This window comes from Nerophis ophidion, linkage group LG20 (assembly GCF_033978795.1).
Source record: "Nerophis ophidion isolate RoL-2023_Sa linkage group LG20, RoL_Noph_v1.0, whole genome shotgun sequence".
In the NCBI taxonomy this organism is placed as follows: Eukaryota; Metazoa; Chordata; class Actinopteri; order Syngnathiformes; family Syngnathidae; genus Nerophis; species Nerophis ophidion.
This window is the reverse complement of record NC_084630.1, coordinates 3,873,445-3,900,044: the sequence shown is the minus strand read 5'-3', so window position 1 is coordinate 3,900,044 and position 26,600 is coordinate 3,873,445. Positions and strand designations below refer to the sequence as shown.

The window sequence follows — 26,600 nt, the reverse complement described above, 5'->3', positions numbered from 1 at the left end:
CTTTCCTTCCACCCACATTTAATGCCAAACAAACACATACCAATCGACGGATTCAAGTCGCACCAGTTGTCAAAAGATGCGAAAGTCCCTCGTTTGTTCTGCACATTTTACCGACGATAGCGATGCTACGACAGAGATGTGTGGATATCCTGCAACACTCAAAGCAGATGCATTTCCCACGATAAAGTCAACAAAATCACAAAGTTGAGTTTTGTTGATGTTATTGACTTATGTGCTAATCAGACATATTTGCGCATGGCATGACTGCCAGCTAATCGATGCTAACATGCTATTCAGGCTAGCTGTATGTACATATTGCATCATTATGCCTCATTTGTAGCTATATTTGGATCCAGCCCTTCCCTCCACCCACATTTAATGCCAAACAAACACATACCAATCGACGGATTCAAGTCGCACCAGTTGTCAAAAGATGCGAAAGTCCCTCGTTTGTTCTGCACATTTTACCGACGATAGCGTTGCTACGACAGAGATGTGTGGATATCCTGCGACAATCAAAGCAGATGCATTTCCAAGGATAAAGTCAACAAAATCACAAAGGTAAGTTTTGTTGATGTTATTGACTTATGTGCTAATCAGACATATTTGCGCATGGCATGACTGCAAGCTAATCGATGCTAACATGCTATTTAGGCTAGCTGTATGTACATATTGCATCCCTATGCCTCATTTGTAGCTATATTTGCATCCAGCCTTTCCCACCACCCACATTTAATGCCAAACAAACACATACCAATCGACGGATTCAAGTTGCACCGGTTGTCAAAGGATGCGAAAGTCCCTCGTTTGTTCTGTTCTGTCGTAGCATCGCTACCGACGATAGCGATGCTACAACAGAGATGTGTGGATATCCTGCGACACTCAAAGCAAATGCATTTCCGACGATAAAGTCAACGAAATCACAAAGGTGAGTTTTGTTGATGTTATTGACTTATGTGCTAATCAGACATATTTGCGCACGGCATGACTGCGAGCTAATCGATGCTAACATGCTATTTAGGCTAGCTGTATGTACATATTGCATCATTATGCCTCATTTGTAGCTATATTTGGATCCAGCCCTTCCCTCCACCCACATTTAATGCCAAACAAACACATACCAATCGACGGATTCAAGTCGCACCAGTTGTCAAAAGATGTGAAAGTCCCTCGTTTGTTCTGTTCTGTCGTAGCATCGCTACCGACGATAGCGATGCTACAACAGAGATGTGTGGATATGCTGCGACACTCAAAGCAGATGCATTTCCGACAATAAAGTTAACGAAATCACAAAGGTGAGTTTTGTTGATGTTATTGACTTATGTGCTAATCAGACATATTTGCGCACGGCATGACTGCAAGCTAATCGATGCTATAATGCTATTTAGGCTAGCTGTATGTACATATTGCATCATTATGCCACCCACATTTAACGCCAAACAAACACATACCAATCGACGGATTCAAGTTACACCAGTTGTCAAAAGATGCGAAAGTCCCTCCTTTGTTCTGTTCTGTCGTAGCATCGCTACAGACGATAGCGATGCTACAACAGAGATGTGTGGATATGCTGCGACACTCAAAACAGATGCATTTCCAACGATAAAGTCAACGAAATCACAAAGGTGAGTTTTGTTGATGTTATTGACTTATGTGCTAATCAGACATATTTGTGCACGGCATGACTGCAAGCTAATCGATGCTAACATGCTATTTAGGCTAGCTGTATGTACATATTGCATCATTATGCCTCATTTGTAGCTATATTTGCATCCAGCCTTTCCCTCCACCCACATTTAATGCCAAACAAACACATACCAATCGACGGATTCAAGTTACACCGGTTGTCAAAAGATGCAATCGTTGGTTAGAAGGCGATCGCCGAATTCGTCCTCGTTGCCGTTGTCTTTCGTGATATCGCTCAATAGCTTCCGTTTCAATACATGCGAAATCCGAGTCTGAATCCGAGCTAATGTCGCTATATCTTTCTGTTCTATCCGCCATGTTTGTTTGTATTGGCGTCACGCAGTGACGTCACAGGAAAATGGACCGGTGGATATAGTGATGGTAAAAATCAGGAAACTTTAAAGCCGTTTTTCGAGATATTGCGTGATGGGTACAATTTTGAAAAAAACTTCGAAAACTAAAATAAGCCACTGGGAACTGATTTTTATTGATTTATAATGATTTATAATTTCTGATTTATAATGTGGCCCTGCGATGAGGTGACGACTTGTCCAGGGTGTACCCCGCCTTCCGCCCGATTGTAGCTGAGATAGGCGCCAGCGCCCCCCGCGACCCCAAAAGGGAATAAGCGGTAGAAAATGGATGGATGGATGGATTTATAATGTTCCCCTTTAAGTTGCATAAAAACATCCATCCATCCATCCATTTTCTACCGCTTGTCCCTTATGGGGTCGCGGGGGGCGCTGGCGCCTTTCTAAGCTACAATCGGGCGGAAGGTGGGGTACACCCTGGACAAGTCGCCACCTCATCACAGGGCCAACACAGATAGACAGACAACATTCACACACTAGGGACCATTTAGTGTTGCCAATCAACCTATCCCCAGGTGAAGTGAAGTGAAGTGAATTATATTTATATAGCGCTTTTCTCGAGTGACTCAAAGCGCTTTACATAGTGAAACCCAATATCTAAGTTACATTTAAACCAGTGTGGGTGGCACTGGGAGCAGGTGGGTAAAGTGTCTTGCCCAAGGACACAACGGCAGTGACTAGGGAATCGAACCTGCAACCCTCAAGTTGCTGGCACGGCCACTCTACCAACCGAGCTAAACCGCCCCAGGTGCATGTCTTTGGAAGTGGGAGGGGCCTATCCCCAGGTGCATGTCTTTGGAGGTGGGAGGGGCCTATCCCCAGGTGCATGTCTTTGGAGGTGGGAGGGGCCTATCCCCAGGTGCATGTCTTTGGAGGTGGGAGGGGCCTATCCCCAGGTGCATGTCTTTGGAAGTGGGAGGAAGCCGGAGTACCCACAGGGAACCCACGCAGTCACGGGGAGAACATGCAAACTCCACACAGAAAGATCCCGAGCCTGGAATTGAACCCAGGACTGCAGGAACTTCGTATTGTGAGGCAGACGCACTAACCCCTCTGCCACCGTGAAGCCCTGCATAAAACCACAGCTTGATATTGAAGTTTGCATCTTCATGGTTGTTCATTGTTTTTCCAGCAGAAGTGTTATAAAACATTAATGTGAGTCATTCCAAGCAGGTAGTCCAGATACTGCAGATCTTGAGGATATTTACTTGCCATGGGAGTTATTGCCTTGTTGCAGCGCATGCCTGGGAGGCAGCGTGCCAAGTAATATGTGTGGTTGTCCCTGGCAACACCACTGCTAACTAAGTGCACATAAAAATACACTAGAAGACTAATGGAGTAATTTGTTTTGCAGGAGACATCATGCCGGAGCATCTTTAAACGAGAAGAATTAGACTCATGGTCGTTGTTATGAAGCCGTAATGTGAAGCAGGAGACCCACATCAAGTAATGTGTGAGACTAATTTCAACACGCCAGCAGTTACTCGCCTGAAATGTTTATTTCCTACCGATCCATTCCTTCTTTTTGCCACAGCTTTTATCTTATATTGGCGAGGTACGCGCAATGCCTCTTTATCAAATGTTGAAACAAGCAAAAAAGCTATGGGGAAAAAAGTTAAGATATACATTATATAGCCGCAGGTTCAATTCCCTGACCAGAATGTTAAAGGCCTACTGAAAGCCACTACTAGCGACCACGCAGTCTGATAGTTTATATATCAATGATGAAATATTAACATTGCAACACATGCCAATACGGCCGCTTTAGTTTACTTAATTGCAATTTTAAATTTCCCGCGAGGTATCCTGTTGAAAACGTCTCAGAATGATGAGGCGTGCTTGTGACGTTATTGGTTGGAGCGGACATGTTCTCCCAGCACCACTCACGGCTAAAAGCAGTCTGTTTTTATCGCGTAATTACACGGTATTTTGGACTTCTGTGTCGCTGAATCTATTGCAATTTGTTCAATTAATAATGGAGACGTCAAAGAAGAATGCTGTTGGTGGATTGCAGCTGCCTTTAGCAACCGAAACACAGCCGGTGTTTCTTTGTCTGTTGTGAAGCTTTAGCGAACATGTTTCTCTACCACATGTCAACCAGCAAGTTTTTGGATGAGAAAATTGTGGTGTCAAGTCGGCTCTTACCGGAGACTTGAGCGGAGTTAGCGTCCTCCTGCAGCAGCTGTCAAAGTGGCTCCTTCATTGGCTTCTCGCAGAGACACTGGCGGTCACCGCAGCCCTCCGACTTTCAGGTATGACTTTATAATCTCACTAAAACACTATTAACACAATACGCAGATAAGGGTTTTTTCAGAATTATCCTAGTAAATGTGTCTAATAACATCTGAATCGCTCCCACTGCCGTCGCCTTTTTTTTCTTTTTTCTAGTGTTTCACTCTAACTTTCCTCATCCACAAATCTTTCATCCTCACTCAAATTAATGGGGAAATCGTCGCTTTCTCGGTCCGAATCACTCTTGCTGCTGGTGGCTATGATTAAAAACCAGGGGTAGGGAACCTATGGCTTTAGAGCCAGATGTGGCTCTTTTAAAGACTGCATCTGGCTCTCAGTTAAATCTTAGCTGACATTGCTTAACGCGATAATTATGAATCATTTTGCTGGTATTCACAGTGCTAAAAATAACGTTCAAAATATAAAACGTTCTCATGCATTTAAATCCATCCATCCGTTTCCTACCGCACCTGTTCAAGAAGTCGCATTAATGATAAGAAGTATTTTATGTCACAATGGGGGGGGGTCGGAGCTTGCTGCGGGGTCGTTCCCCCAGGAAGGCAGACGGACTACTCGGGACATGGCATTTAGGTAAAAACATGATTTAATTTAAACTAAAAAAAGACACAACAAAAAAAAAAGCTCACAGCGGAGGCACAACTTGGGCTAAGGAAGAAAGCTAACGCATAAACAGACTAGGAACATAAATAAAAAAAAACTTACTAGGCAGGGCATGAAACACGAAACTATGGCAAGGCATGAAACAAGTCAGCACAGAGCAACAAAAGGCCGACTGACTGGCAAAGACAAGCTTAAATACTGCCTCTGATTAGCGCTCGGGAAGCAGGTGAGCGGGCATTTTGTCCACCAGAGACAGGTGGACAAAATGAGTAACCAAGGAAACCAGACAAGGGAGTGCAAAAAAACAGGAACGTTTAACGTTTAAGCTGGCGTGCACAAGTGATGTGCACGCCAGCTTTCTGAGGGATCGCTTGTGCACGCCAGTTTTCCGAGACTCTGTATTTAGTTAGCGCAGGCAGCATGAAGCAGGGCTTTTATTGTGAAGATAGGAAATCTGCAGTCGGCCTTTAGAGTTTTGACGGAAGGGACGGCGCGAGAGTCTGTTGAAATAAAAAGTGTTTCTCGCCTTCCTCTCGGTCATATTTTCATAATAATGATCTTGCAGCAGCCAGCGTCATCTCACAAGACCCTCGGGTGCCGTGAATGTCAATCAAGCAAGCTACGGAATTTGCCGCCAATGTTTTTCTTGTAAAGTGTATGGAAGCTGGATGAATTAGATGCCAAAAAGCAACCACTTTCATGTGGTATTGTACAGAAAGGACAACTTTTTTTCTCCTCCATTTGAAAATGTGGGCGTTATCATCATTACTGTCTGATTCCAATCAATGCAAGTCATCAGAATCAGGTAATACACCAACTTATATTCTTGTCTTTGTGAAAGAAAGACATCTATATGTGTTACACATGCTTGTATTATCATTAAACACATTTAACTTGTTTACAAAAATGTCTCTTTCATAAATAAATAAATATAAATGATATATATAAATGAGGTAGATCCCCTCGAGTTGGTCAATTGAAAAGTAGCTCGCCTGCAGAAAAAGTGTGGGCACCCGTGGACTGGACGTATAAGGTTTTTTGGGATTTATCGATTAGAAGTGACAGATTGTTTGGTAAACATATAACATGTTCTATATGTTATAGTTATTTGAATGACTCTTACCATAATATGTTAGGTTAACATAGCAGGCACCTTCTCTGTTGGTTATTTATGCCTCATATTCAGCCTGTTGTTCACTATTCTTTATTTATTTTGAATTGCCTTTCAAATGTCTATTCTTGGTGTTGGGTTTTATCAAATAAATTTCCCCCAAAAATGTGACTTGGGAGTTACAAATATGCACGGCACTCCTAATTCCGGTTGAAAGCACAGCAAACTGTAATGCGCAAACTCGTCCGAAGGATGACGTCGTAGCACAAACAATAAAACACCTTATTCGTGAAATTTCTGTTTTTTTTAGACTATTTCTATTGTGGCAGTCAGCGAACAAATATCCATGAATTACCGGCACCACCGTTTAAACCGCAGGGTGCAAAGTGTTGGGGAAAAAAAAATAGCGGCTTATAGCCCGGAATTTGGTAGTCCGACACCTGTGGTTTAGAGTTTTTAACGCCACCCGATGCTTTGGCTCCTGGTTGAATGGCTTCCTGTAGCAGCCATGCGCCATCGGGCACCGCCTGCCAAGTGTGAAACTCCATTTACGTGGCGGCTTGGTGGCGGTGGCGTCTACGTCCTCTCAGCGGCCCAACTTGGCCTCTGTAACCGGAGATAAGGCGGTGTGCCGTTCAAGATCATCGACCGAGACTTAAAATAGAGACCTACAGAGATGACATCAAACCCCTTTGGCCAAAAATAGTTTGAACTCGGCCAGTTCGAGACTCCAAACAGGTACACGGGTTCAGAGAGGTAGTTGAAATAAAGACACATTTATAATTATACTTGCATTATTTAACCTTGTTTGGAAAGGAGTAGGAAGAGGCAGAACATATCAAATCCTACTCCTCCTATATATATATCCCAAATTACTGAATTGTTGACATCTTTTGCTTTTTTTGGGGCGGTTTAGCTCGGTTGGTAGAGCGGCCGTGCCAGCAACTTGAGGGTTGCAGGTTCGATTCCCGCTTCCGCCAACCTAGTCACTGCTGTTGTGTCCTTGGGCAAGACACTTTACCCACCTGCTCCCAGTGCCACCCACACTGGTTTAAATGTAACTTAGATATTGGGTTTCACTATGTAAAGCGCTTTGAGTCACTAGAGAAAAGCGCTATATAAATATAATTCACTCACTTCACTTTAGTGTTACCTTTTTCCAATAGGGGGGGGGAACATATTTATATATGATATAGAGTACCTCTAGCTCAGGGGTCACCAACCAGTTTGGGTACTGATTAATGCGAAGGGCTACCAGTTTGATACACACTTAAATAAATTGCCAGAAATAGCCAATTTGCTTAATTTACCTTTAATAAATAAATCTATATATATAAAAAAAATGGGTATTTCTGTCTGCATTCCGTCGTACATTTTTTTTTTCCTTTTACGGAAGGTTTTTTTTGTAGAGAATAAATGATGAAAAAACACCTAATTGAACGGTTTAAAAGAGGAGAAAACACGAAAAAAAATGAAAAGTTAATTTTGAAACATAGTTTATCTTCAGTTTCCATCCATCCATCCATTTCCTACCGCTTATTCCCTTTCGGGGTGGCGGGGGGCGCTGGCGCCTATCTCGGCTACAATCGGGCGGAAGGCGGGGTACACCCTGGACAAGTCGCCACCTCATCGCAGGGCCAACACAGATAGACAGACAACATTCACACACTAGGACCATTTAGTGTTGCCAATCAACCTATATCTTCAGTTTCGACTCTTTAAAATTCAGAGTTCAACCCAAAAAATGAAGAAAAAAACTAGCTAATTTGAATCTTTTTGAAAACATTAAAAAATAATAATTTATGGAACCTCATTAGTAATTTTTCCTGATTAAGGCCCTAGTGTGTGAATGTGAGTGTGAATGTTGTCTGTCTATCTGTGTTGGCCCTGTGATGAGGTGGCGACTTGTCCAGGGTGTACCCCGCCTTCCGCCCGATTGTAGCTGAGATAGGCGCCAGCGCCCCCCGCGACTCCAAAAGGGAATAATGGGTAGAAAATGAATGGACGGAAGATTAATTTTAGAACTTTGATGACATGTTTTAAATAGGTAAAAATCCAATCTGCACTTTGTTAGAATATATAACAAACTGGACCAAGCTATATTTCTAACAAAGACAAATCATTATTTCTTATAGATTTTCCAGAATTTTTTTTTTTAATAAATTCAAAAGACTTTGAAATAAGATTTAAATTTGATTCTACAGATTTTCTAGATTTGCCAGAATATTTTTTTTGAATTTTAATCATAATAAGTTTGAAGAAATCCATCCATCCATCCATTTTCTACCGCTTATTCCCTTTCGGGGTGGCGGGGGGCGCTGGCGCCTATCTCAGCTACAATCGGGCGGAAGGCGGGGTACACCCTGGACAAGTCGCCACCTCATCGCAGGGCCAACACAGATAGACAGACAACATTCACACACTAGGACCATTTAGTGTTGCCAATCAACCTATATCTTCAGTTTCGACTCTTTAAAATTCAGAGTTCAACCCAAAAAAATTAAGAAAAAAACTAGCTAATTTGAATCTTTTGGAAAAAATTAAAAAATAATAATTTATGGAACCTCATTAGTAATTTTTCCTGATTAAGGCCCTAGTGTGTGAATGTGAGTGTGAATGTTGTCGGTCTATCTGTGTTGGCCCTGCGATGAGGTGGCGACTTGTCCAGGGTGTAGCCCGCCTTCCGCCCGATTGTAGCTGAGATAGGCGCCAGCGCCCCCCGCGACCCCAAAAGGAAATAAGCGGTAAAAAATGGATGGATATACGGCTTTACCTGAAAGTCGGAGGGGTGTGGCCGAGGGTGTGGTGACCGCCAGTGTCTCTGAGAGAAGCCATGTTTCTCAACGAGGCGAAGGCAGCCGGTCGAGCTTTTTTTCCCTCCTCCATGGTGGAAGCATCCCACGTTCAAGGGGCGGCAAGAGACTCTGCAGCTGTCTCTTTGACAGGTGCACGAGGAACGACGCAAACTCCGCTCATGTCTACGGTAAGAGCCGACTTATTACCACAATTTTCTCACCGAAACCTGCCGGTTGACATGTGGTAGGGAACCATGTTCGCTTGACCGCTCTGTTCTATAGTAAAGCTTCACCTTCGGGAATGTAAACAAGGAAACACCGGCTGTGTTTGTGTTGCTAAAGGTGGCCCCAATACACCGCTTCCCACCTACATCTTTCTTCTTTGATGTCTCCATTATTAATTGAACAAATTGCAAAAGATTCAGCAACACAGATGTCCAGAATACTGTGTAATTATGCAATTAAAGCAGACTACTTATAGCTTGGATCGGGCTGGAAAATAATGTCGGCTGCAATCCGTGATGTCACGCGCACGTGTCATCATACCGCGACGTTTTCAACAGGATACTTCGCGGGAAATTTAAAATTGCAATTTAGTAAACTAAAGCGGCCGTATTGGCATGTGTTGCAATGTTAATATTTCATCATTGATATATAAACTATCAGACTGTGTGGTCGCTAGTAGTGGCTTTCAGTAGGACTTTAATGATTCCCAGCAAAATGCTGCTATTACACGTCATCCTTTGAACCGGCAATGCGGATGTGCCGCTTTTAGCCAGCCGTTCTCTTCTAATGTCGTCCCCACACCTCGTCCCCGCTAATGGCGGCCTAATCTGCCAATCATTTCCCGTTTTGTCTCGAAGCCTGCTGGATTAGCGTTTATTATTTAGAGTTAAACCCTGAACTCCGTCACTGTCCCGGGCGCAAGCTCAAGACCAGGGGTGCCCATTACGTCGATTGCGAGCTACCAGTCGACCGCGGGGGGTGTGTCAGTCCATCTCCAGCCAGGCTTTTAAAAAAAATAGACCTAAAAATGAGTGATCATCAATCTTCACCAAGACGTCACTTAAATGACATTCACGGTACCGGAGGGTCTTGTGAGATGACGCTGGCTGCTGCAAGATCATTATTATGAAAATATGACCGAGAGGAAGGCCAGAAACACTTTTTATTTCAACAGACTCTCGCGCCGTACCTTCCGTCAAAACTCTAAAGGCCGACTGCACATTTCCTATCTTCACAATAAAAGCCCTGCTTCATGCTGCCTGCGCTAACTAAATACAGAGTCTCGGAAAGCTGGCGTGCACAAGCGATCCCTCAGAAAGCTGGCGTGCACATCACTTGTGCACGCCAGCTTTCTGAGACTCTTATTTTGTTAGCGCAGGCAGCATGAAGCAGGGCTTTTATTGTGAAGATAGGAAATGTGCAGTCGGCCTTTAGAGTTTTGACGGAAGGGACGGCGCGAAAGTCTGTTGAAATAAAAAGTGTTTCTGGCCTTCCTCTCTGTCATTTTTTCATAATAATGAACTGGCAGCAGCCAGCGTCATCTCACAAGACCCTCGGGTGCCGTGAATGTCAATCAAGCAAGCTACGGAATTTGCCGCCAATGTTTTTCTTGTAAAGTGTATGGAAGCTGGATGAATTAGATGCCAAAAACCAACCACTTTCATGTGGTATTGTACAGAAAGGACAACTTTTTTTCTCCTCCATTTGAAAATGTGGGCGTTATCATCATTACTGTCTGATTCCAATCAATGCAAGTCATCAGAATCAGGTAATACACCATCTTATATTCTTGTCTTTGTGAAAGAAAGACATCTATATGTGTTACACATGCTTGTATTATCATTAAACACATTTAACTTGTTTACAAAAATGTCTCTTTCATAAATAAATAAATATAAATGATATATATAAATGAGGTAGATCCCCTCGAGTTGGTCAATTGAAAAGTAGCTCGCCTGCAGAAAAAGTGTGGGCACCCCTGCTCAAGAGTCAACATGTTTGTAAATCACAACCTGATTTTCTAAGTAATATCCACTGCGAGGCATTATTATCAGAAGGGAATAATCCACTCTTCCCAGCCTGGATGGAGACAGAGAGTCACTCATCATTTTTCTTTCCCATTTCCTAATGGTGGCACCAAGGGGACATCGCTGGAACATTGATATTGAATTATCCACCTGTGTCTGCTGCGGGTCAGTAGACTGCATGTAACAACTATACGGCATAGCCAAGATGCACATACACTATATTGCCAAAAGTATTTGGCCACCTGCCTTGACTCACATAAGAACTTGAAGTGTCATCCCATTCCTAACCCATAGGGTTCAGTATGATGTCGGTCCACCTTTTGCAGCTATTACAGCTTTAACTCTTCTGGGAAGGCTGTCCACAAGGTTGCGGAGTGTGTTTATAGGAATTTTGCACCGTTCTTCCCAAAAGCGCCTTGGTGAGGTCACACACTGATGTTGGCCGAGAAGGTCTCCGTACTAATTCATTCTATCAAGTTTAGGTCAGGACTCTGTGCAGGCCAGTCAAGTTCATCCACACCAGACTCTGTCATCCATGTCTTTATGGACCTTGCTTTGTGCACTGGTGCACAGTCAAGTTGCTCCAAACTGTTCCCACAAGGTTGGGAGCATGGAATTGTCCAAAATGTTTTCGTATCCTGGAGCATTCAAAGGCCAACTCAATCAATCAATGTTTATTTATATAGCCCTAAATCAAAAGTGTCTCAAAGGGCTGCACAAGCCACAACAACATCCGCGGTTTAGAGCCCATATAACTCCTGAAAAACAACCCCACATCATAATTCCTCCTCCACCAAACTATTCCATTTTCTATCGGGTGTTCTATCGGGTTCAGGTCAGGACTCTGTGCAGGCCAGTCAAGTTCATCCACACTGGACTGTCATCCAGAGGTGTCCAACCATTTTCCAGCGAGGGCCACTTTTATATATGAAAATATTCTAACCAAAACAATATAGGTGAACATATGCTACCATTAAAAAAAAAAACCCGTCTACATAAGCGATAGAAGATAGATGGATGGATGCATGGATGGATGGATCTTTGGTCTGTGTTATAGATAACAAAGCAATAAAAGAATTAATGATTATATTAATATATTTTTTATTTATTTATGTTAACTGTGCTATAAAATAAGCTTGTATGTAGTATTATTGCCATTATACCGTCATCTCAAAGTCAATCATACATCCATTTTCTACCACTTGTCCCTTTTGGGGTCGCGGGGGGTGCTGGAGCCTATCCCAGCTGCATTCGGGCGGAAGGCGGGGTACACCCTGGACAAGTCGCCACCTCATCGCAGGGCCAACACAGATAGACCGACAACATTCACACACTAGGGACCATTTAGTGTTGCCAATCAGGTGCATGCAATCAAAGTTAAATCACCAGTGTCTCAAAGGGCTGCACAAGCCACAACGACATCCACGGCTCAGATCCCACATCCGAACCGAAACGCGTTTGAGAGCTTTAGTACACTCAAAAACATACCATGTCTCACAAGAAATGTGTACACTTGTTCATCATGACAGGAAACACGGAAATCATCAAAAACCTTATTGGCTCTCAGTCTCTATTCTAATTCATCTTAAAGGTGTTCTATCGGGTACAGGTCAGGACTCTGTGCAGGCCAGTCAAGTTCATCCAAACCAGACTCTGTCATCCATGTCTTTATGGACCTTGCTTTGTGCACTGGTGCACAGTCAAGTGGCTCCAAACTGTTCCCACAAGGTTGGGAGCATGGAATTGTCCAAAATGTTTTCGTATCCTGGAGCATTCAAAGGCCAACTCAATCAATCAATGTTTATTTATATAGCCCTAAATCAAAAGTGTCTCAAAGGGCTGCACAAGCCACAACAACATCCGCGGTTTAGAGCCCATATAACTCCTGAAAAACAACCCCACATCATAAATCCTCCTCCACCAAACTCTTCCATTTTCTATCGGGTGTTCTATCGGGTTCAGGTCAGGACTTTGTGCAGGCCAGTCAAGTTCATCCACACTGGACTGTCATCCAGAGGTGTCCAACCATTTTCCAGCGAGGGCCACTTTTATATATTTTGATTCACTATTACTTTTTGTGCAATGACACTTAAAAACAAAACACACTGATCCAAAAGGTTCGTACTCATTAAAGTGTTAAAAAATAAATTAATATTATTATTTTTTACTGTTTACTTTTAACACAATGGTCTGGAGATCAACTTCAGATCTATTTGTCAATTAAAAGTTTTTTTTTGTAGTTTATGTTTTTGTTTGTTCGTATTAGGCCCTTCTTTGAAGAAAAAAAAACAGCTTTTTATATGGCAAACACAAAATATGCAACATTTGCCCCCAAAAATATCTCAATGTGGAATATTTAATGTGACGAAATTGAAGCCTTGAATTGGTCAATAATTCATAATAGATTTTGATTCACTATTTTCTTTTTAAAAGAAAGAAACAGCCTGCATGGCTGTTTTGTTATTAGAGTAAACATTGCAACTTTTTCTTGTTACATTTCACCTGTTTGCTCTTTTATCCCACTTTTTATGTTTTAACATTTTTTTCCATAGGGTGACGTCATACGCAAATACGGTATTAGCTTTCACTGTTATGCTGATGACACCCAACTCTACATGACCCTAAAGCTGACCAACACGCCGGACTGTAGTCAGCTGGAGGCGTGTCTTAATGAAATTAAACAATGGATGTCCGCTAACTTTTTGCAACTCAACGCCAAAAAAACGGAAATGCTGATTATCGGTCCTGCTAGACACCGAACTCTATTTAATAATACAACTCTAACATTTGACAACCAAACAATTAAACAAGGCGACACGGTAAAGAATCTGGGTATTATCTTCGACCCAACTCTCTCTGAGGCACACATTAAAAGCGTTACTAAAACGGCCTTCTTTCATCTCCGTAATATCGCTAAAATTCGCTCCATTCTGTCCAGTAAAGACGCTGAGATCATTATCCATGCGTTTGTTACGTCTCGCCTCGACTACTGTAACGTATTATTTTCGGGTCTCCCCATGTCTAGCATTAAAAGATTACAGTTGGTACAAAATGCGGCTGCTAGACTTTTGACAAGAACAAGAAAGTTTGATCACATTACGCCTGTACTGTATATACCTTTATATACATATATACATACATATATACCTGTACTGTATATACCTTTATATACATACATACATACATATATACCTGTACTGTATATACCTTTATATACATATATACATACATATATACCTGTACTGGCTCACCTGCACTGGCTTCCTGTGCACTTAAGATGTGACTTTAAGGTTTTACTACTTACGTATAAAATACTACACGGTCTAGCTCCATCCTATCTTGCCGATTGTATTGTACCATATGTCCCGGCAAGAAATCTGCCTTCAAAGGACTCCGGCTTATTAGTGATTCCCAAAGCCCAAAAAAAGTCTGCGGGCTATAGAGCATTTTCCGTTCGGGCTCCAGTACTCTGGAATGCCCTCCCGGTAACAGTTCGAGATGCCACCTCAGTAGAAGCATTTAAGTCTCACCTTAAAACTCATTTGTATACTCTAGCCTTTAAATAGACCTCCTTTTTAGACCAGTTGATCTGCCGGTTCTTTTCTTTCTCCTATGTCCCCCCCTCCCTTGTGGAGGGGGTCCGGTCCGATGACCATGGATGAAGTACTGGCTGTCCAGAGTCGAGACCCAGGATGGACAGCTCGCCTGTGTATCGGTTGGGGACATCTCTATGCTGCTGATCCGCCTCCGCTTGAGATGGTTTCCTGTGGACGGGACTCTCGCTGCTGTCTTGGATCCGCTTTGAACTGAACTCTCGCGGCTGTGTTGGAGCCACTATGGATTGAACTTTCACAGTATCATGTTAGACCCGCTCGACATCCATTGCTTTCGGTCCCCTAGAGGCGGGGGGTTGCCCACATCTGAGGTCCTCTCCAAGGTTTCTCATAGTCAGCATTGTCACTGGCGTCCCACTGGATGTGAATTCTCCCTGCCCACTGGGTGTGAGTTTTCCTTGCCCTTTTGTGGGTTCTTCCGAGGATGTTGTAGTCGTAATGATTTGTGCAGTCCTTTGAGACATTTGTGATTTGGGGCTATATAAATAAACATTGATTGATTGATTGATAGTCTTTTTAAAATGTGCCGTGGGGCCGTTAAAAAATGACCTGCGGGCCACAAATGGCCCCCGGGCCGCACTTTGGACACCCCTGCTATAGAGGAATGTTTTTTTCTCAAAAAAAAACAATACATTTGATATCAGTAATAAAATAAGGCTGTTCCTGTTCTCCGTTGGGTCTCGAAAGAAAATCCAGACATTCATACAATTATACAGAACAATTACCAAGCTATTAAAGGGGAACATTATCAGCAGACCTATGTAAGCCTCAATATATACCTTGATGTTGCAGAAAAAAGACCATATATTTTTTTAACCGATTTCCGAACTCTAAATGGGCGAATATTGGCGGATTAAATGCCTTTCTGTTTATGTCTCTCTGAGCGACGTCACATCGGTACTCAACGCCATTTTTCCCTACACATCACACGCATGGAGTCAAATCAGCTCTGTTATTTTCCGTTTTTTCGACTGTTTTCCGGTACCTTGGAGACATCGACAACACAGACGAGGCATGGAGTGTGTAACAACACGAACAGGGACGGATTCAAGTTGATTTACGTAGAATGTGCATCGATTAGCACGGCATGCTAATCGATGCTAACATGCTATTTAGGCTAGCTGTATGTACATATTGCAGCATTATGCCTCATTTGGAGCTATATATGCATCTAGCCTTTCCCTCCACACACATTTAATGCCAAACAAACACATACCAATCGACGGATTTAAGTTGCTCCAGTGTCAAGAGATGCGAAAGTCCCTCGTTTGGTTTTTACCGGCGATGCTATGACAGAGATGGCACAGAGATGACAAGAATGTCTGGATATCCTGCGACACTCAAAGCAGATGCATTCCCAACGATAAAGTCAACGAAATCACAAAGGTGAGTTTTGTTGATGTTATTGACTTATGTGCTAATCAGACATGACTGCCAGCTAATCGATGCTAACATGCCATTTAGGCTTGCTGTATGTACATATTGCAGCATTATGCCTCATTTGGAGCTATATATGCATCTAGCCTTTCCCTCCACACACATTTAATGCCAAACAAACACATACCAATCGACGGATTTAAGTTGCTCCAGTGTCAAGAGATGCGAAAGTCCCTCGTTTGGTTTTTACCGGCGATGCTACGACAGAGATGGCACAGAGATGACAAGAATGTCTGGATATCCTGCGACACTCAAAGCAGATGCATTCCCAACGATAAAGTCAACGAAATCACAAAGGTGATTTTTGTTGATGTTATTGACTTATGTGCTAATCAGACATGACTGCCAGCTAATCGATGCTAACATGCCATTTAGGCTAGCTGTATGTACATATTGCAGCATTATGCCTCATTTGGAGCTATATATGCATCTAGCCTTTCCCTCCACGCACATTTAATGCCAAACAAACACATACCAATCGACGGATTTAAGTTGCTCCAGTGTCAAGAGATACGAAAGTCCCTCGTTTGGTTTTTACCGGCGATGTTATGACAGAGATGGCACAGAGATGACAAGAATGTCTGGATATCCTGCGACACTCAAAGCAGATGCATTCCCAACGATAAAGTCAACAAAATCACAAAGGTGATTTTTGTTGATGTTATTGACTTATGTGCTAATCAGACATGACTGCCAGCTAATCGATGCTAACATGCCATTTAGGCTAGCTGTATGTACATATTGCAGCATTATGCCTCATTTGGAGCTATATATGCATCTAGCCTTTCCCTCCACCCACATTTAATGCCAAACAAACACTTAGCAATCGACGGATTTAAGTTGCTCCAGTGTCAAGAGATGCGAAAGTCCCTCGTTTGGTTTTTACCGGCGATGCTATGACAGAGATGGCACAGAGATGACAAGAATATCTGGATATCCTGCGACACTCAAAGCAGATGCATTCCCAATGATAAAGTCAACGAAATCACAAAGGTGAGTTTTGTTGATGTTATTGACTTATGTGCTAATCAGACATGACTGCCAGCTAATCGATGCTAACATGCCATTTAGGCTAGCTGTATGTACATATTGCAGCATTATGCCTCATTTGTAGCTATATTTGCATCTAGCCTTTCCCTCCACCCACATTTAATGCCAAACAAACACTTAGCAATCGACGGATTTAAGTTGCTCCAGTGTCAAGAGATGCGAAAGTCCCTCGTTTGGTTTTTACCGGCGATGCTATGACAGAGATGGCACAGAGATGACAAGAATGTCTGGATATCCTGCGACACTCAAAGCAGATGCATTCCCAACGATAAAGTCAACGAAATCACAAAGGTGAGTTTTGTTGATGTTATTGACTTATGTGCTAATCAGACATGACTGCCAGCTAATCGATGCTAACATGCCATTTAGGCTAGCTGTATGTACATATTGCAGCATTATGCCTCATTTGGAGCTATATATGCATCTAGCCTTTCCCTCCACCCACATTTAATGCCAAACAAACACTTAGCAATCGACGGATTTAAGTTGCTCCAGTGTCAAGAGATGCGAAAGTCCCTCGTTTGGTTTTTACCGGCGATGCTACGACAGAGATTGCACAGAGATGACAAGAATGTCTGGATATCCTGCAACACTCAAAGCAAATGCATTCCCAACGATAAAGTCAACAAAATCACAAAGGTGAGTGTTGTTGTTATTGACTTATGTGCTAATCAGACATGACTGCCAGCTAATCGATGCTAACATGCCATTTAGGCTAGCTGTATGTACATATTGCAGCATTATGCCTCATTTGGAGCTATATATGCATGTAGCCTTTCCCTCCACACGCATTTAATGCCAAACAAACACTTAGCAATCGACGGATTTAAGTTGCTCCAGTGTCAAGAGATGCGAAAGTCCCTCGTTTGGTTTTTACCGGCGATGCTATGACAGAGATGGCACAGAGATGACAAGAATGTCTGGATATCCTGCGACACTCAAAGCAGATGCATTCCCAACGATAAAGTCAACGAAATCACAAAGGTGAGTTTTGTTGATGTTATTGACTTATGTGCTAATCAGACATGACTGCCAGCTAATCGATGCTAACATGCCATTTAGGCTAGCTGTATGTACATATTGCAGCATTATGCCTCATTTGGAGCTATATATGCATCTAGCCTTTCCCTCCACACGCATTTAATGCCAAACAAACACTTAGCAATCGACCGATTTAAGTTGCTCCAGTGTCAAGAGATGCGAAAGTCCCTCGTTTGGTTTTTACGACAAACGAGGGACAGAGACAGAGATGGCACAGAGATGACAAGAATGTCTGGATATCCTGCGACACTCAAAGCAGATGCATTCCCAACGATAAAGTCAACAAAATCACAAAGGTGAGTGTTGTTGATATTGACTTATGTGCTAATCAGACATGACTGCCAGCTAATCGATGCTAACATACTATTTAGGCTACCTGTATGTACATTTGAAACTATATTTACATCCAGCGTTTCCTTCCACCCGCATTTAATGCCAAACAAACACTTACCAATCGACGGATTTAAGTTGATCCAGTGTCAATGCGAAAGTCCTGATCGGTTGGTCTGCACATTTTACCGGCGATGCTAACGCAGACATGGCCGAATAGCTTCAGTTTCTTCTTCAATTTCGTTTTCGCTATCTGCCTCCATACTCCAACCATCCGTTTCAATACATGCGTAATCTGTTGAATCGCTTATGCCGCTGAAATCCGAGTCTGAATCCGAGCTAATGTCGCTATATCTTGCTGTGCCATTCGCCATTGTTTGTATTGAAATCGCTATGTGACGTCACAGGGAAATGAACAGTGACTTAAGCGAATAGCAAAAATCAAGCACTTTAAAGCTTTTTTTAGGGATATTCCAGGACGGGTATAATTTTGAAAAACAACTTCAAAAAATAAAATAAGACACTGGGAACTGATTTTTATTGGTTTTAACCCTAATGAAATTGTGATAATGTTCCCCTTTAAAGTTGTACTGTATAACGGTACTAATAAAGTACTGTGGTGCTAATGAATCAAAAACGGTACTATACTGCCTCTGAAAAATAACAATACTTTTTTTTTTTTTTTTACGGACATGACATCGTGACATTGGGGTGAGTTTTTCCTTGCCCTTATGTGGGCTCTGGACCGAGGATGTCTTCGTAGTTTGTGCAGCCCTTTGAGACGCTTGGGATTTAGGGCTATATAAATAAACATTGATTGATTGATGGATTGATTGCTGGTAAAACGAGCAGAGGCAACAAAAAACGGACAGAGTACTTACAAGCAGACGCAGTGTGGGGACAGAAAGGGGAGAATGGACACATTTTGGCTCAAGAACACACGATAAAGGAAAACCTCTAAACACTGCTCGCTCGCTAGCGGCTAACGCCTGTCCGCAATCTGCAGTGTTTCAGCTGTAAAACATAATATGTGCAACATTTTGAGCAAAGAACCACCATTACATGTTATGTAGGCCACAAGGAAGTGTTTTACATTTAGAAAAAAATTAAAATAATATGAATCCTTTAATACGCCGAATATAGTGATTTTCAACCACTGTGCTGCGGCACACTTTTTGCAATCTAGTAACTATAGTCTGCAAAAAATGTGTTGTTGTTGAGTGTCTGTTTCCATATCAGTAGGTGGCAGCCGGTAGCTAATTGCTTAGTAGATGTCGGAAACAGCGGGAGGCAGCGTGCAGGGAAAAATGTGTCTCATGCTTAACCAAAAATAAACAAAAAGGTGAGTGCTCCTAAGAAAAGGCATTGAAACTTAGGGAAGTCTATGCAGAACGAAACTAAAACTGGTTACAAAGAAAACAAAAACAGAATGCTGGACGACAGCAAAGACTTACTGTGGAGCAAAGACGACGTCCACAATGTACATCCGAACATGACATGACAATTAACAATGTCCACATAAAGAAGGAAAACCCAACTGTAATATTCTTGATTGCTAAAACAAAGTAGACGTGGGGAAAATTGCTCAAAGGAAGACATGGAACTGCTACAGGAAAATACCAAAAAAATAGAAAATGCCACCAAAATAGGAGCGCAAGACAAAAACTAAAACGCAACACACAGGAAAACAGCAAAAAAAACTCCAAATAAGTCACGGCGTGATGTGACAGGTGGTGACAGTACACCTACTTTGAGACAAGAGCTATATTGATGCATGGTTTGTTATGGTTTAAAGCAGGGGTGCCCATTACGTCGATCGCGAGCTACCAGTCGACCGCGGGGGGTGTGTCAGTCCATCTCCAGCCAGGCTTTTAAAAAAAATAGACCTAAAAATGAGTGATCATCAATCTTCACCAAAACGTCACTTAAATGACATTCACGGTACCGGAGGGTCTTGTGAGATGACGCTGGCTGCTGCAAGATCATTATTATGAAAATATGACCGAGAGGAAGGCCAGAAACACTTTTTATTTCAACAGACTCTCGCGCCGTACCTTCCGTCAAAACTCTAAAGGCCGACTGCACATTTCCTATCTTCACAATAAAAGCCCTGCTTCATGCTGCCTGCGCTAACTAAATACAGAGTCTCGGAAAACTGGCGTGCACAAGCGATCCCTCAGAAAGCTGGCGTGCACATCACTTGTGCACGCCAGCTTTCCGAGACTCTTATTTTGTTAGCGCAGGCAGCATGAAGCAGGGCTTTTATTGTGAAGATAGGAAATGTGCAGTCGGCCTTTAGAGTTTTGACGGAAGGGACGGCGCGAAAGTCTGTTGAAATAAAAAGTGTTTCTCGCCTTCCTCTCTGTCATTTTTTCATAATAATGAACTGGCAGCAGCCAGCGTCATCTCACAAGACCCTCGGGTGCCGTGAATGTCAATCAAGCAAGCTACGGAATTTGCCGCCAATGTTTTTCTTGTAAAGTGTATGGAAGCTGGATGAATTAGATGCCAAAAAGCAACCACTTTCATGTGGTATTGTACAGAAAGGACAACTTTTTTTCTCCTCCATTTGAAAATGTGGGCGTTATCATCATTACTGTCTGATTCCAATCAATGCAAGTCATCAGAATCAGGTAATACACCAACTTATATTCTTGTCTTTGTGAAAGAAAGACATCTATATGTGTTACACATGCTTGTATTATCATTAAACACATTTAACTTGTTTACAAAAATGTCTCTTTCATAAATAAATAAATATAAATGATATATATAAATGAGGTAGATCCCCTCGAGTTGGTCAATTGAAAAGTAGCTCGCCTGCAGAAAAAGTGTGGGCACCCCTGGTTTAAAGTCATAGCCAACAATTGCGACAACGACTTTTTACTGTCAACTGAGTTTCATTTTTTAATCGATTTTTGCTGGAGGTGTGGCTCCGGATTTTTCTTAACGCAAAAAAATGTGCCTAGGCTCCAAAAAAGGTTGAAAAACACTTGCCTAATATATGAAAAAGATCAAAAACAGTGCGCCCTATGGTCCGGACAATACAGTATTATGCAGCAATTTCAGTTCTATAATGAATTGTCAAAGTATCGGATCAGGACTCAAAAGCGGATCGCATTTGTGGGCAAAAAATCAGATAAGGATCAAAAGAAAAATTCCTGCTAAAATCATTTTTTCAGTAAATTGTCTATATTCCAGCATTAAAGTCCTACTGAAAGCCACTACTAGCGACCACGCAGTCTGATAGTTTATATATCAATGATGAAATATTAACATTGCAACACATGCCAATACGGCCTTTTTAGTTTACTAAATTGCAATTATAAATTTCCCGCGAGGTATCCTGTTGAAAACGTTGCGGAATAAAGACGCTTATGTTGACGCGTGCTTGTGACGTTATTGGTTGGAGCGGACATTTTAGCCCAGCACCACTCACGGCTAAAAGTAGTCTGCTTTAATCGCATAATACCACACTATTTTGGACATCTGTGTTGCTGAATCTTTTGCAATTTGTTCAATTAATAATGGAGACGTCAAAGAAGAATGCTGTTAGAAAAATTGTGTAAATTGTGTGTGAATTATCCAAAAACTTTCAGATCTCTTTTATTTAATTGAGTAGTTGAGAGCTGTCCTTCTTCGACCAAGCAAAGTCTTGGGGCATTCCGCTGTGTACGTTGGAATGCGACGAGAGGGGTTTTCTTTTGTCCTCAAAGACCTGCCGAAGCTGAAACCAGGACGAGCCTGGGCCCGAGGCATCGTCTTCTTTTGTCTTCAATGTGACCGAAAACAACGACTGTTTATATACTCCCCATTCCTGTTTTGACATGTGTTGTTGCGTAAACATTGCATATCTAAATAAAAGAGGAGACGAAAACCTTTTCGTTAGAGCTTGGTGCAGGAACTGTGAAAGGTGTACAGAGGCCATGTCTGTCCTCATGATCTGAGTCCAAATTGAACTCTGTCTCTGTTTGATTCCTTGCCTTTTTGTCTTGTTTAATAGATGTCAACAATGTTTGAACCTGACAAATGCTGTTGGTGGATTGCAGCTGCCTTTAGCAACCAAAACACAGCCGGTGTTTCTTTGTTTGTTGTGAAGCTTTAACACAGAGCGGTCAAGCGAACATGTTTCTCTATGTCAACCAGCATGTTTTTGGATAGGAAAATTGTGATATTAAGTCGGCTCTTACCGGAGACATCGGTGGATTGTGCGACCTCTTCCTGCGGCTCAAAAAGAAAGCTGTGATCTTGGCTCCTCGGCTTCTCTCAGAGACACTGGCGTTCACCGCAGCCATCCGACTTTCAGGTATGACTTTAGAATCTCACTAAAACACTATTAAAACAATAAGCAGATAAGGGATTTTCCTGAATTATCCTAGTAAATGTGTCTAATTACATCGGAAACGCTTCCACTGTCGTCGCCTGGAGCCGTCCCCTTTTCTTTTTTATGCTTCACTCTAACTTTCCTCATCCACAAATCTTTCATCCTCGCCCAAATTAATGGGGAAATCGTCGCTTTCTCGGTCCGAATAGCTCTTGCTGCTGGAGGCTATGATTGTAAACAATGTGAGGATGTGAGGAACCGTACAACCCGGGACGTCACGCGCACATCGTCTGCTACTTCCGGTACAGGCAAGGCTTTTTTATTAGCGACCAAAAGTTGCGAACTTTATCGTCGATGTTCTCCACTAAATCCTTTCAGCAAAAATATGGCAATAGCGCGAAATGATCAAGTATGACACACAGAATGGACCTGCTATCCCCGTTTAAATAAGAAAATCTCATTTCAGTAGGACTTTAAGACTACAGTTGACTTTCAGCAACACAACATTGATTGATTGAAACTTTTATCAGTAGATTGCACAGTACAGTACATATTCTGTACAATTGACCACTAAATGGTAACACCCGGAAAAGTTTTTCAAATTGTTTAAGTCAGGGTCCACGTTAATCAATTCACAAATGTGGGACCTCTTTGAAATTTTTGAAAAATGGTATAATGTGAGACCTTTTAAAAAAAAAAAAAAGTAGATCAAGCTATGATTACTTACATCCGTGTCTGGACCTTTATCAGCTCCCGGACAGCAGAATGTGACAAATTCATGGCACCTCTTGTGGACCACAAAGCAGCAAACTGTAAGAAAAGGGAGGAGATAAAAAAAAGTATGAATAAAGACTTGGGACGAATGGAGACATAAAGATAAAGGGTTGAACGAGAAAGAATTCAATGGTTAAAAGCGATCGTATCGTCGTGGACGGCAAAGTGTCAGGTATTGAAGGAGCCCATGAGGTCTGGTCTGGTCTGCTGATCATGCGTACAGATGGCCTTCAAGCTGGCTGCTCTTATCACACAGTGAGCTGCCACTGCTTGCTCACACAGAAAATCCACAATTTAAAATCCAAGTGTGGCCCGGAACTGCACTCAAACAGACCCAAGTATTGGACGTGGATCTGCATGGAGCACTTGTGCAACCCACGTATTGTCAGATGTCACTGGTGGACATTGCACTCCATCTGTTGTGGCCATAGGGCGAACAACCGTACAAGCCGGATTGTAGGCCTTCTTTTGAGAATTGTGCATAATATTTTATGAAACACGAATACCTATGGTTTGAAACTGGATATTTGTGAGGGGACAAGAGCATCGAGCAATCGCAAACGGCACCAAGCCCCGTGCCAAATCTCGGCAATAACAGCAAATGTGCTTGAGCTAGTACAGAACTGAGGTTCTAGTGTCTGTAGGCCTGGTACCATTATGGCAAAAACTATAATTATGTTGATTGATTTTGGAATTATTATTAATTACTTGATGATTAATTATTTCAAAATGTAAGTATTTTTTGGTATGTACGTATGTATACACATTTGTATATACAGTGGGACAAAATAGTATTTAGTCAGCCACCGATTGTGCAAGTTCTCCCACTTAAAATGATGACGGAGGTCTGTAATTTTCATCATAGGTACACTTCAACTGTGAGAGACAGAATGTGGAAAAAAAATCCATGAATTCACATTGCAGGAATTTTAAAGAATTTATTTGTAAATTATGGTGGAAAATAAGTATTTGGTCAACCATTCAAAGCTCTCACTGACGGAAGGAGGATTTGGCTCCAAATCTCACGATACATGGCCCCATTCATTCTTTCCTTAACACGGATCAATCGTCCTGTCCCCTTAGCAGAAAAACAGCCTCAAAGCATGAGGTTTCCACCCCCATGCTTCACAGTAGGTATGGTGTTCTTGGGAGGCAACTCAGTATTCTTCTTCCTCCAAACACGAGGAGTTGAGTTTATACCAAAATGGATACATGGATGATACAGCAGAGGATTGGGAGAATGTCATGTGGTCAGATGAAACCAAAATAGAACTTTTTGGAATAAACTCAAGAACTCCCAAGAACACCATACCTACTGTGAAGCATGGGGGTGGAAACATCATGCTTTGGGGCTGTTTTTCTGCTAAGGGGACAGGACGATTGATCCGTGTTAAGGAAACCTGCAACAATCGTACAGGTCCGTTCCCTGTATGATCAGTGCCAGAGCTTGGTCCGCATTGCCGGCAGTAAGTCGAACACATTTCCAGTGAGGGTTGGACTCCGCCAAGGCTGTCCTTTGTCACCGATTCTGTTCATAACTTTTATGGACAGAATTTCTAGGCGCAGTCAAGGCGTTGAGGGGTTCCGGTTTGGTGACCGCAGGATTAGGTCTCTGCTTTTTGCAGATGATGTGGTCCTGATGGCTTCATCTGACCGGGATCTTCAGCTCTCACTGGATCGGTTCGCAGCCGAGTGTGAAGCGACCGGAATGAGAATCAGCACCTCCAAGTCCGAGTACATGGTTCTCGCCCGGAAAAGGGTGGAATGCCATCTCCGGGTTGGGGAGGAGACCCTGCCCCAAGTGGAGGAGTTCAAGTACCTAGGAGTCTTGTTCACGAGTGAGGGAAGAGTGGATCGTGAGATCGACAGGCGGATCGGTGCGGCGTCTCCAGTAATGCGGACGTTGTACCGATCCGTTGTGGTGGAGAAGGAGCTGAGCCGGAAGGCAAAGCTCTCAATTTACCGGTCGATCTACGTTCCCATCCTCACCTATGGTCATGAGCTTTGGGTCATGACCGAAAGGATAAGATCACGGGTACAAGCGGCCCAAATGAGTTTCCAGGTCTCTCCCTTAGAGATAGGGTGAGAAGCTCTGCCATCCGGGAGGAACTCAAAGTAAAGCCGCTGCTCCTCCACATGGAGAGGAGCCAGATGAGGTGGTTCGGGCATCTGGTCAGGATGCCACCCGAACGCCTCCTTAGGGAGGTGTTTAGGGCACGTCCAACCGGTAGGAGGCCACGGGGAAGACCCAGGACACGTTGGGAAGACTATGTCTCCCGGCTGACCTGGGAACGCCTCGGGATCCCCCGGGAAGAGCTAGACGAAGTGGCTGGGGAGAGGGAAGTCTGGGCTTCCCTGCTTAGGCTGTTGCCCCCGCGACCCGACCTCGGATAAGTGGAACATGATGGATGGATGGATGGATGAATGAATGGGGCCATGTATCGTGAGATTTTGAGCCAAAACCTCCTTCCATCAGTGACAGCTTTGAATGGTTCACTTATTTTCCACCATAATTTACAAATAAATTATTTAAAATTCCTATAATGTGAATTCCTGGATTTTTTTCCACATTCTGTCTCTCACAGGTGAAGTGTACCTATGATGAACATTACAGAGCTCTGTCATCATTTTAAGTGGGAGAACTTGCACAATCGCTGGCTGACTAAATACTTTTTTTGCCCCTCTGTATGCTTGTTTAATGCCTGGAAGTTTCTACTTTTCCTAACTATGGTGCTTTGTCCATTGTCCTTTATATTTCCTCCTTTTCTGTTACGGATTGACAAAAATCCTTGTTTGCTAGAATCCACCAGAAAATTGAATCCCTCACTTGATGTTTACAAGGCCAAGACTTGCAGCGTGACATAAAAGCGTCTGACTGGCGGTTTCTCTCGTCTAGCGCTGAAGCCTCCATTAGCGGTGTGTGTTTTATCCTTGAAGCCATGCATTTTGAGAGCCTGTCTGGTTTTTGACAGGGCAACTTAGAGGAAAGTTGAATTGAATTATATTTATATAGCGCTTTTTCTCAAGTGACTCAAAGCGCTTTTACATAGTGAAACCCAATATCTAAGTTACATTTAAAGCAGTGTGGGTGGCACTGGGAGCAGGTGGGTAAAGTGTCTTGCCCAAGGACACAACGGCAGTGACTAGGTTGGCAGAAGCGGGACTCGAACCTGCAACCCTC

At 42.7% G+C, this 26,600-nt stretch overlaps 1 protein-coding gene across 2 annotated transcripts in view; it reads right to left on the bottom strand.

Annotated features, from left to right (window-relative positions):
- Positions 1-26,600, bottom strand: part of prkcaa (protein kinase C, alpha, a) — a 522,844-nt gene that overhangs the window by 282,383 nt on the left and 213,861 nt on the right. For both annotated transcript variants that reach the window (XM_061880341.1, XM_061880342.1), the window contains exon 3: positions 23,373-23,455. In XM_061880341.1, the coding sequence (XP_061736325.1) occupies positions 23,373-23,455 (83 nt within the window). The remainder of the gene's footprint in view (positions 1-23,372; positions 23,456-26,600) is intronic.